This window comes from Muntiacus reevesi, chromosome 3, assembly GCF_963930625.1.
Source record: "Muntiacus reevesi chromosome 3, mMunRee1.1, whole genome shotgun sequence".
NCBI classification, from domain to species: domain Eukaryota; kingdom Metazoa; phylum Chordata; class Mammalia; order Artiodactyla; family Cervidae; genus Muntiacus; species Muntiacus reevesi.
The window spans coordinates 268,150,211-268,163,316 of record NC_089251.1 but is presented as its reverse complement, the minus strand read 5'-3'; the positions used below and the strand labels follow the sequence as shown (position 1 = coordinate 268,163,316).

Below are 13,106 nucleotides of genomic sequence, written 5' to 3'. Positions count from 1 at the left end.
TACTAGAAAAAGAGTAAGAGGTTTTCATGAGACAGTGACCATGTCTGCTCCTCCAGGGTCTCCACGCTTGGACACCTGGGGCTTCCACACTCTCCTGGCTGGCAGAGACTCTGAGGTGGGGGCATGCCATGGGACCTGCGCAGTCACCAGACTAGCTTCCCTTCCCCAGTCCAGCGACCCTGCTCGCCAAGGACACCATTCTTCAGACACACACTCGCTCCACTCACTCAGTCACTCTTACCCACACATATGCACAGACCCTGGCACCCCACATCAGACACCACTCTCACAGTGGTGTCTCACTCACACAAACATACCCAATTACACACATTCACACTCAATCTCAAACTCACACATGTATACACACTCATACCTGCATGCACATACACACATTTGCTCCAATCACTTCCTCAACTTCTCCCACACTTATACATACTCATATTCACATACTCAAACACTTTGGTAGACTGAATTGTACCCTCAAAATTCATGCTCACCCAGAGTCAGATGTGGAAATAAATTCTTCACAGATATAATTAAGGTCAAGATTGAGATGATATTATACTGGATTAGGGTGAACACAAAATCGAATGAAAGTACTTATAATAGGGAGAAAAGAAAAGGGGAGGCATTCACGTAAAGATGAGGCAGCAACTGAAATGATGTGACCATACACCACACTTCTGAAGCCTGGAGGTATAAAAGCAAAAATTCAGGGTCTTCCCCCAGAGTGTCAGAAGGAGCATGCCTTGATTTTGGAGTTCTGCTATCTAGAATTCTGAGAGAGTGAAGTTGTTGCTTTAAGCCTTTGTTAAGAGTTGAATTATGTTCCCCCACAATTCACATGTTGGAGTCCTAATCCTTAGTACCTCAGAATGCGACCTTGTTTGGAAATAGATGCACCAAGTTTAGATGAAGTTAAACTAGATTAGGGTGCATCCTTAATCCAATGTAACTGACATCCTTATAAAAAGGAGAAATCTGGAGACAGACACACACAGGGAGAATGCCATGTGAAGATGAGAGATGCCAAAGGGAAGATGAGGGAAGCCAAAGAATGCCAAAATATTGCCAGCAAACCATCAGATGTTTGGGAGGGCCCTGGAACAGATCCTGCCCTCAGACTCATAAAAAAGAATTTGACCTGCTCATTCTTTGATTTTGAACTTCTAGCCTTCAGAACTGTGAAGAAGTAAAGTTCTGTTATTGACAGGCTGTGGTACTCTGAAGTGGCAGGTCATGTCTGTAGTACCATGTACACCTGCAAAGTGTATCACACCAAAAGTGAGTTCCACTGTAAACTACTAGCTGTGGGTGCTAACGATAAATCAATGCAGGTTCATCAACGGTAACAAATGTACCGCTGTGGAGGGTGATGCTGATAATGGAGAATACAGCTACCATGTTTGTGGTAATTCATTACATCAGCCTCACCACACCGACACATACCCCCACAATCACCCACACACACACACACGCCCCCCCAAACTGACCCACAACTCTCCATTGCATACATGTCTTGTCTGTTGTTCCACTCTCCACCAACATTCGCAGCAGCCCACAGAGGGTCTTTGTGGCTTCGCTCTGCATAACTTCAGCATGGACTCCAGCAGAAAGACAAAGAGTTTGCAGTAAATTAACAGTGCTGGTAAACATCATTGCAGTGGGGTGAATATTCCTTTCAATTTGTTCAGCTTCTGAAAAAAAGAATCAAAATAAGGAACTATACTTCCAAATAAACTGGAAAATGCCTCTACGTGTAACTTAAGGGATTTAATATCACAAACTTCTTCTCTTACTGTAGAAAGGGAAGCAGTTCTTTACATTAAAGATGGAATTCAGGATGCACTGAACACACACCCTAATCGACGGGAACAAGACTTTTCAACTACAGTTCAATTTTTTAAAGCAATCTCCTCCTACAGCTCAGAAACACTAAAACAATTTCAAGGATTCATTCTTTAGAAAAACAACTTAAATGTCAGAAGCTGGCCGCTGACAAGCTGGCTGTGCCCTGGACAAGTATGAGGTGGGCCCTTCCATGGAAGGGAAGCCAGGTGCGCACATGTACGGATCACTGGATCTTTGATAAGGAATACACGTGGAACCAGACCAGCTTCTGTCACTTGGCCAACCCTGCTCAGGCCCCGACTTCACAAGTGAAACCCCCTGGCAGAGAGGCAGGAGTAGGGACAACCGGCCTGGACACTGTCAGATGCAGCGATAACAAATGGGCATCGACTACCCAGGTGGGGCCACACAGCGTCCCGTGTGCTGCTCCTGATGTGCCCCAGACAGGCACCATCAGTTTCTATCTGACATGCACGGAGCAGCCTGCACACACCATGGGCACAGAACACCCAGCCCACCTTCCACACCACCCCTTCTCTAGGGAACTCAGTCTCTCGGCTTTTCTCTCCTCACCATAAAAGTGACCTTGGGAGCCTGCCATGCTATGCATACAGCAGACACCTGAGCCCCCCAAATCAGTGCCAGCCTCCTGGACAGTCTCACCAAGACTGGTCTCCCAAGGCCTTTCAGACATGTCTGAAAAATGTCATGAAGCCCTCCTCCTACAATCCTGCCTCTTAATAGATAGGATTTAACTTTCTGAGGTCACCAAATTTTCACCTTCATTTAATGAAGGCAGTAAAGAACTGACTAACTGCACACTGTGTGACACATTCTGCGAGAAGGTGAAAGAAGGAAAAACGCATGCTTCAGGGCATGGTGCGGCAATGTCCACGACATGAGGCACAGGCTCGGGGGTCCCCAGCAGACCCAGCAGAGAAGAGGCACAGCAGGCTCTATGCCACTTCACCTGCTCCCACCACACCACGTCCAAGAGGAACAGGAGCTGTCCTGCTCCTGGGCCTGTTTCAGCCAGGCCTTCGTGGAAAGCTTGCTCCCAGAAGGAAGGACAGCCGGCACACGTGCACAGCTAGCTGCCAGGGCCCCAGACACCCACCGGAGCCGTCCTCCGTGTCCGAGTCCTCCGCGGACGGTGGTGCAGAGACCGGGGGCTCCGCCAGCTTCAGGTCGTACTTGCCCTCCTTCCCCATTCTGTAAGAGTTGGTGCTGCCGGTGTCCCACTGCACCCGGATCCAGCCGTCCTCCCCAAGCTCGCCGATCACGCGGCCCAGGCCGGGAGGTGGTCCGTCCTGAGGGGGCCGGAGCACAGACCGGTCAGGGGGGCACAGGCCTCTCACGGAGCACGGCCTGAGGGGGGCTGCACAGACTTCAGGTCAGCGGAGGGCTCCAAGCCCACCTACACGCAGAGCCTACTTCATCACTGCAGAAGTGACACCCACACCCCTAACGAAAGAGGTAGGTGGGGAAAGAACCACCTCACTTAGCACCCTCTGTAAGCCAATGCAGACAGCAGACTTTCCAGCCTGCTTCTACCACCTGCTCACTGGCCCCCCTGATCCCTCACGGGGTTTCACAAGGTTGGGAACCCCAAACAAGCACCAGTACCTCCTCATTCCCTTTCGGTCCTCAATTTTCCCTCAAATCTTAAGACTGAAACTCTACTTCTAATTTCTACGAGCAGAAGCTGTTTTCAGCATGCTGCTATTTGTTCTAGATACACTGATTTCTGAGACGGTTCTCAGGAGCTACATGCTTAGGAGTGAAGCTGAGAAAGCCTGGGCGTGACAAGCATGCTCCACGTCACAGGAGGATGAGCACTGGCCTAGCCCGTCGCTGCAGGAATGGCGCAGAGCCCAGTCTCAACCTCCTCTCAGGGAGACCCGACACTCACATGGGAGCAAGGTGCGGGGGGCGAAGGGGAAGGATGGACACTGCCCACACAGGCACTTGTGGCTGCCGGGTCAGGACCCCTAACTGGCACCTGGCCATCAGCTCACAGAGGCAGGGTCAGAGCTTCCACGACATGATTATTCAGATGTGGTTTACTCTCTCCTGCTCACCCTCACTCTGGCTCCAGACCTCAAGTCAAGCCTAGGCCAGGAGTTTCCCAAAACAAGCAGCTACTCCTCCAAGATGCGGTCCTGTTCAAGGGCCCTGGAGCAGGCAACTGCTTTTCTCTACTGGTTCTGAGATTCTATTCACCCACCCAGGAATTGGTAACTACATCACCTGTCGATCACACCTGTCTTTGAGTGTAGGTATTTATTCCAGTTTCCACCCACTCATCGCATGCAGGTCAGGATGCGCAGAAGGTGACTAATGTATGGCTAATGCGTTTAACTCAAATCTCTAAGGACCTGATCACCCCATTTCCAGTCCACGCCTCTCATGACCCTGGTTCCAATCTTCATCATGGCGGCCAACTCTGGCCCTGAAACTGGCAGCTGTACCGGGGCTGTTTCCTTCCGTGTCTCTTCCAAAACTGTAGCAGAAGCTCCTCGGGCAGAAGCATTCATGTCTTCTTCAACATTATCACAACTAGGGCCTATCAGAACATCAGAAACAGCAGATGAAGCAGTTAAGTATTAATGAAGATGATAATTTAAATAATCTATAGTGTAGTTTTTACCAATACAACAAATACCATGAAAAATTTACTGATGAGAACTAAGACTTTTAAAAGGTAAGGAGAGGACAAAATATATAAATATGTATTAGAAATACGTATAAGATTTTAGAAATTCTCAGAAAAGATATTTACTCTATCTCCAGGAATTATGATCCACTCCAAAAAGCAAAAATGATTAGAGAGACACTCATTACTCATATTTTTATTAGAACAGGAAAACAAATGATAACCATCTAAATGTTTAACACTGTGAGAAATTAACAAACTTTAATTATGCTACTGTGAAGAAAACAGCTGATACAGAAGGCCTGATACTGCTGTCCCCAGAAAAGCCTGTTTACAGGGCTGGTCCTCAGCTGGCCTTCAGGAACCTGGGTTTTGTGAAGGCTCCCATCAGTCCTTAACGGCCAAGAAGCCATTCCTGGGCCTAAACTGCACAGACAACATGGTCTCTGCTAAAATCCGCTTCTTTCTGGCAGGTCTGAAGCTTACTCAAGGGCCAGGCAGAGACGCCTACATGACCTGCCAGTGAAAGCCCAGGAGGCCAAGTCCCCACACCCTGTACATAAAGACTACACTTTGTATTGTGGTCACAACTCTCTGCTAGATGAACTACGTGCACTCTGCGTGTCTCCACCAGGAGAGGGTGAGTGTCCGGTCTCTCTCACGCTTTACCTATGTGCCACGGCTGATTCTGCTTTCCACTCTTTCACTGTAACAAACTTTAGCCCTAAGCATGACTATAGCTGGAGTCTTGCGAGGCCTGCGAGCAAATCATTAAAACCGGAGGTGGTCTTGGGAACCCTGACACAGGGATGGCAGCAACAGGATTTGCTAGAACAATGCAGACTCACTCAAATATTGCAAAACCATTGTCCGGTACAAGAGAAAATGAAGGAGTAGGACATGATGAAAATTTGGTCCCTGGCAGCCATGGAAACAGTCACAGTATAAAATAGAAGCTGAGCTGTAATCTGTAAGAAGTAAAATTTACCAATGTATTTGAAAACAGTAAATTTCAGCCCAGGAATCAGCATGCTGGCCTGAGGGAGTGGTGTGCACACCCCTGGTAACCCTGTGGCTTTTGTTCTCTCTCCAGGTAGGACAGAAAAGGGCCCCAAACACTCCCAAAGACGGGCCTGGTTGGGTGAAAAATTTAAAGTTTGCGTTCTGCTCTCCTCCAAGAAGGAGGAAAAAAAAAGTTGTTCAATTCCCAGGTCAGGAGTAAAGCTGTAAATAAACTAGAGGGAAAATAGTCTTTTTCTCAACCTGGGAGTGCCTCTGTGAGGCCCCAGAAGGGGCGGGGGTTCCATTCTAGCTGCTATCTCCCCAAGCAGTTATAGTGTTAACACTGTAAATGCTGAATTTGCTGCTAAGAGTTTGAATACATTTTGCAATAAGGAAAAAAGGAGAATCTTTTTTAAAGTGATTTGTATTTTGAGGCTATTGTACATGGATGTATACAGAAAAATTAATATAAAATATTATACGCTAATGATTTCTTATATAAAAGAGAATCGCCTTGATTAGAGAAAGCAACAAAGATAGATATGTACTCATTGAACACAACTCCCTGGCTTTTCACAGTCAGTACTGTTAACAGAGGAAGCCCCCATAATTAACAATTTCTGTTTTGACTTTTACCTATTGGAGTCTCTGGAAAAAAACGGAGACAACAGGAAAATAGAGGCAACCTTAGAGGGAGATATATTTTCAAGATTTTTAAAAGCAATGTTTAGTTGCTAATGAGGTCCACAGAAATCAGATGCTGACTCAGAGTCTGGTGCATATTTCTGAATGGGTCCTGTGGGCGCAAAGACTGGCAAAATCAAATTGCTTAGGAAAGCTGTGCTCTTTGATTTGGATTTAGAACACTGGCCCTGCAGTATCTAAAAAACTTCAGCCAAGAACAACATTATAAATTAATCAGATTTACCAGACATGAAGAGACATTCTATACAAAAACAGCAGAAAACACACTCTTCTCAAGGTGTTCACAGAGAACACCCTCCAAGAGAGGTAGTATTTTAGGTCACAAAACGATAAACTGAAAGAAACTAAAATTATCTAAATTATATTCTCTGATCACAGTGGAATGAAACTAGAAATTATAACAAAAGCTAGAAAAGTCATAAGTATGTGAAAACTAAACAACACACAAGTATGTGAAAACTTAACAAGACAAAGAAAGAAAAATCATAACCAAAAGTAACACTTTGAAACAAATGAAAACAAAAATACAATATATCAAAGTTTAAGAGATGCAGCAAAAACAGTACTAAGAGGAAATTTAAATCTATAAATGCATACTTAAGATCTCAAAACAACTAAACAACTTGACTACACCTGGAGGAACTAGAAAAATAAGAACTAAGTAAACCTAAAGGTAGCAGAAGGGAAATAACAAACACTAGAACAGAGATAAACAGAAAACAACAGAATCAACAAAATCAGACTTTTTTTGAAAAATGTCAACAAAACTGACAAACTAAGCAGATTAAACAAGAAAAATGAAGATACAAATAAATAAAACTAGAAATGAAAAGTGGGAAGATTGCTACTAATCCTACAGAAATAAAAAGAATCATGAGAGCACTATGAACTGTACACTAATAAATTATTTAACCTAGAGGAAATGGATAAATTCCTAGAAACACTGAAATTACCTGACCTGACTCAAGTAGAATATGTGAACAGACCCAAAACAAGTGAAGACATTGAATCGCTAATCAAATAGCTATCAACAGATTTAGAGGCTTTCCCGGTTGCTCAGTGGAACAGAATCCACCTGCCAATTCAGGAGACATGGGTTCAACTGTTGACCAGAAAGACTCCACACGCCTCAGAAAAATCAAACTCGTGCGCCACAACTACTGTGCCCGGGAGCTGCAATTCCTGGGCCCTGTGCCGCCACTGCTAAAGCCCACATGCCTTGGGCCTGCGCTCTGCAACAAGAGAAGTCCCACAGGGCAAACGGAGAGCAGCCCTCGCTATCCACAGCCTGAGAAAAGGCCAAGCAGCACAGCCAAAAGTAAATAAATAAAACCTCGCAACAACAACAACAAACCAGGACCGTGTGGCTTAACTGGTGCCAGACACTGAAGAATTACACCAATTCTCTCTAACTCTTTCAAAGACAGAACAGGAGGGAACTACTCACTGACTTACTCAATGAGGCCAGCATTACCCTGATAACAACAAAAAACCATACAGATCACCACCCCAGGTCGGATGCATGAGACAAGTACTCAGGGCTGGTGCACTGGGAAGACCCAGAGGGATGGGATGGGGAGGGAGGCGGGAGGGGGGATCAGGATGGGGAACACATGTAAATCCATGGCTGATTCATGTCAATGTATGGCAAAAACCACTACAATATTGTAAAGTAATTAGCTTTCAACTAATAAAAATAAATGAAAAAATAAAATAAAATAAACTATTGAAGTCATGTAAAACTAAAAAGAAAAAGAAAATAAAATATTGCTAAAAGAAATGAAAGAAGACCTAAACAAATATAAAATAATCTCATATTCATGGAATAAAAGACTTAATATTGTTAAGATGGCAGTACTCCCCAAAAGGACCTACAGATTCAATACAATCCTTTAAAATCTCAATGGCCTTTTAGCAGACATGGAAAAGCCAGACCTGGAAGTCATATGGAAATGCAAGGAACTAGAAATAACTAAAATAATCGTGAGAAAGAAAAAGTTGAAAGACATATATGTCCATTTTAAAACTTACCACAAAGCTTTTATCAGAGTATTCAAAACAATGTGGGATTAGCATGATGACAGACACATAGAACAACACAAACAAAACTAGATTCTAGAAATTAACTTAAATAGCCACAGTCAAGATGATTTTTGACAGGGTGCTAAGAATTTGAGAACAGTCTTTCCAAAAAATGATACTGAAACAAGTGGATAACCAAAAAAGTAATAAAAGGAGCCCTCATCTCACATCATATTTAAAAAATCATCTTTAAGAGGATCATAAAACTAAATACAAGACTTAATGGAGAAAATATAATGGGTAATCCTCATGACCTTGGATTTGGCAATGATTTCTTAGACATAACATCAAAAGCACAAGCAACAGAAGAATAATAAGAATACCAATAGATAAACTAGACATTTTATAATTTCTATAAACCAAATTAAAACAAAACCCAGAATGAAAAAAAAAAAGGCCCTCTAATCATATCACTGTTAACAATCTAGTATCCAGAAAGTCAAAGGACCCCTACAACTCAACCACACACACAACTGAATTTTTAAATGAGCAAAGGATCTGAATAGACATATTTCCTAGACATACAAATGGCCAGCAAGCATGGGCAAAGAGGCTAATGTCATTCAGTACTGTGGGTGGTTGGCCACTAAGTTATGTCTGCCTCTTTGTGACCCCATGGACTGTAGCAGGCCAGGCTCCTCTATCCTCCACTGTCTCCCAGAGTTGGCTCAAATTAATGTCCACTGAGTCAGTCATGCTATCTAACCATCTCATCCTCTGCCGCCCTATCTCCTTCTGCCTTCAATCTTTCCCATCATCAGGGTCTTTTCCAATGAGTTGGCTGGTTGCATCAGGTGGCCAAAGTATGGGAGTTTCAGCATCAGTCCTTCAAATGAATATTCAGGATTCATTTCCTTTAGGATTGACTGGTTTGATCTCCTTGCAGTCCAAGAGACTCTCCAGAGTCTTCTTCAGCACCACAATTTAAAAGCATCAATTCTTTGGCACTCAGCCTTCTTTATAGTACACCTCTCACATCTGTACATGACTACAGTAAGTTTGTCGGCAAAGTGACATCTCTACTTTAAAATATGCTCTCTAGTTTTCTCATAGCTTTCCTTCCAAGGAGCAAGAGCCTTTTAATTTCATGGCTACAGTCACCATTCGCAGTGATTTTGGAGCCCAAGAAAACAAAACTGGTCACTGCTTCTACTTTTTCCCCTTCTATTTGCCATGAAGTGATAAAACCAGATGCCATGACCTTAGTTTTTTTTTTTAAATGCTGAGTTTCAAGCCAGCTTTTTCACTCTCCTCTTTCACCCTCATCAAGAGGCTCTTTACTTCCTCTTCACTTGCTACCATTAGAGTGACATCATCTGCATATCTGAGATTATTGATATTTCTCTCAGCAATTTTTGATTCCTCCAACTCAGCATTTCACATGATTTCTTGTACTCTACAAGAAAGTTAAATAAGCAGGGTGACAATATACAGCCTTGTCATACTAGTCTATCAATTTTGAATCAAACAACTGTTCCATGTCCAGTGCCAACTTTTTCTTCTTGACCCACTTACAGGTTTCTCAGGAGAAAGGTAAGGTGGTTTGGTACTCCCATCTCTTTAAGAATTTTCCACAGTCCGTTGTGATCCACATTCAAAGACTTTAGCAATGAAGCAAAATCAGATGTTTTCTAGAACTCCCTTGCTCTCACTATGATCCAGTGAATGTTGGCAATCTGATCTCTGCTTCCTCTGCCTCTCTGAAACCCAGCCTGTACATCAGGAAGTTCTTGGTTGAAGTCCTGATAATGGACTTCCCTGGTGGCTCAGACAGTAAAGCACTTGCTTACACTGAGGGAGATCCAGGTTCAATTCCTGGGTCAGGAAGATCTCCTGGAGAAGGAAATGGCAACCCACCCCAGTATTCTTGCCTGGAAAATCCCATGGACGTAGAAGCCTGATAGGCTACAGTCCATGGGGTCGCAAAGAGTCAGACATGACTTGAGCGACTTCACCTTCTTTCTTTCTTTCTTTCTTTCTTACCAATATGCAAAATGAGTGCAAAAGTACAGTAGTTTGAATATTTGTCAGCACTGCTTCTTCTTTGGGACTGGAATGAAAACTGACCTTTTCCAGTCCTATGGCCACTGAATTTTCTCAATTTGCTGACATACTGACTGCAACACTTTGACAGCATCATCTTTTAGGAATTTAAATAGCTCAGCTGGATTTCCATCACCTACTCTTGTTTTGTTCATAGTAATGCTTCCTAAAGCCCACTTCACTTCATACTCCAGGATGTCTTGCTCTAAGTGTGTGAAAACACCATCCTGGTCATCCCAGTCACTAATACCTTCATTGTATACCTCTGTGTATTCGTGCCACCTCTTCTTCTTTCCAATCTTTTCTGCTTCTGTTAAGTCCGTGTCCTTTCTGTCCTTTATCATACCCATCCTTGTATGAAATGTTCCCTTGACATTTATCTCCAACTTTCTGGAACATATCTGTCTTTTCCCATTCTATTGCTTTCCTCCATTTCTTTGCATTTTTCATTTAATAAGGCCTTGCTAGTCTGTGGGACTCTGCATTCAGCTGGATATATCTTTCCCTTTCTCTCTTGACTTTCACTTCTTTTCATAGCTATTTTTAAAGCCTCCTCAGACAACCACTTTGCCTTCTGCATTTCTCTTTGGGATGGTTTTGGTCACTGCCTCCTATACAATGTTATGAACCTCTGTTCATAGTTCTTCAGGCACTCTGTCTACCAGATCTAATCCCTTGAATCTATTTGTCACCACCATCATACAATCATTAAGTGATCTGATTTAGGTCATAACTGAATGGCCTAGTGGTTTTCCCTACTTTCTTCAATTTAAGCCGAATTTTGCTACATGGAGCTTATGATCTGAGCCACAGTCAGCTCCCGGTCTTGTTTTTACTGACTGTATAGAGCTTCTCCATCTTTGGCTACAAAGAACATAATCAATCTGATTTCAGTATTGACCATCTGGATGATGTCCATGTGTGGAGCTGTCTCTTGGGTTATTGGAAAAAGGGTGTTTGCTATGATCAGTGTGTTCTCTTCACAAAACTCCAAGGCCATACTTGCCTATTATTCTGAGTATCTCTTCACTTCCCATTTTTGCATTCCAATCCCCTATGGACATCACTTTTTGGTATTAGTTCAAGAATGCATCGTAGGATTTCACAAAACTGGTCAACTTCAGCTTCTTTAGCATCAGTGGTTGGGGCAGAGACTTGGATTACTATGATGCTAAAAGGTTTGCCATGGAAATGAATCAAGATCATTCTGTCGTTTTTGAGACTGCACCCAAACACTGCATTTCAGACTCTTTCGTTGACTAGAAAGGCTACTTCATTTCTTTTAAGGGATTCTTGGCCACAATAGTAGACATAATGGTCGTCTAAATTAAATTCACCCATTCCCATCCATTTTAGCTCACTGATTGCTAAGATGTCAATGTTCATTCTTGTCATCTCCTGCTTTACCACGTCTGACTTACCTTGATTCAAGGACCTAACATTTCAGGTTCCTATGCAATATTGTTCTTTACAGCATCGACTTTTACTTTCACCACCAGACACTCCACACCTGAGCATTGTTTTTACTTTTCCCTAGCTGCTTCATTCTTTCTGGAGCTATTAGTAACTGCCCTCCTCTCTTCCCCCGTAGCATACTGGACACCTTCCAACCTGGGGAGCTCATCTTCTGCTGTCTTATCTTTTTGCCTTTTCTTACTGCCCATGGGGCTCTCCAGGCAAGAATACTGCAGTGGTTTGCTATTCCCTCCCCCAGTGGACCACGTTCTATCAGTACTCTCCACTGTGACATTCTGGATGGCCCTGCACAGCATGGCTCACCACTTCACTGAGTTATGCAAGACCCTTCACCACAAGGCTGTGATCCATGAAACGACACTCAGTATTAGAGAAGCGTAAAACAAATCATAATGAAATATCACTTCACACCAACTTGGTAGCCTAAATTAAAAAAAAAAAATTAGAAATTAACTTGTGCTGGCAAGGACATGGAGAAGCTGCAACTCTTGGCCCACTGTGGGTGAAAATGTAAAATGTGCTATATAGTGCCATGAAATAGTTTGGCAATTTCTGAGCAAGCTGAACATAGGAATACCATGCTGCTAAGTCACTTCAGTCGTGGCCGACTCTGTGCGACCCCATAGACGGCAGCCCACCAGGCTCCGCCGTCCCTGGGATTCTCCAGGCAAGAACACTGGCGTGGGTTGCCATTTCCTTCTCAAATGCAGGAAAGTGAAAAGAGAAAGTGAAGTCGCTCAGTCGTGTCCGACTCTTCGCAACCCCATGGACTGCAGCCTACCAGGCTCCTCCGTCCATGGGACTTTCCAGGCAAGAGTATTGGAGTGGGTTGCCTTTGCCTTCTCCATAGGAATACCATATGACCCTGCAATTCTACTCCTATGTATATAACAAAGGGACTGGTAACAAGTTTGCAAATACAAAACCTGTACACAAATGTCCTAGCAATACTATTTAGCATGGCCAAAACGTAGAGATAAGCCAATATCCACCAACAGATGAATAAAACATAGTATATTCATGTAGTATTTACTAGCCATAAAAAGAAACGAAGTATTGATATTAATGCATGCTAAACAAGCCAGATACAAAAGGCTGAAATTTGTTTGTATGATTTCATTTGTATGAAATATCCGAACAAGTAAATCCACAAAGATAGAAAGCAGATTTGCTACTGCCAATAGCTAGGGGAGTGGGAAGTCAGGAGTCACTGGTAAATGGACATGTGTTTGCATTTCAGGTGATAAACAGTTATAGACGACAGTATTAATGCTGGCGCAACATTGTGGAT

At 43.4% G+C, this 13,106-nt stretch overlaps 1 protein-coding gene across 6 annotated transcripts in view; it reads right to left on the bottom strand.

Annotated features, from left to right (window-relative positions):
• Nucleotides 1-13,106, bottom strand: part of HERC2 (HECT and RLD domain containing E3 ubiquitin protein ligase 2) — a 242,569-nt gene that overhangs the window by 114,240 nt on the left and 115,223 nt on the right. For 4 of the 6 annotated variants that reach the window (XM_065932020.1, XM_065932015.1, XM_065932018.1 and 1 more), the window contains 3 exons: nucleotides 4,230-4,417; nucleotides 2,969-3,161; nucleotides 1,515-1,697 (listed from right to left, as the gene is read on the bottom strand). In XM_065932020.1, coding sequence (XP_065788092.1) covers nucleotides 1,515-1,697; nucleotides 2,969-3,161; nucleotides 4,230-4,417 — 564 coding nt within the window. The remainder of the gene's footprint in view (nucleotides 1-1,514; nucleotides 1,698-2,968; nucleotides 3,162-4,229; nucleotides 4,418-13,106) is intronic. The other 2 variants (XM_065932017.1, XM_065932019.1) reach the window with 2 other exon arrangements.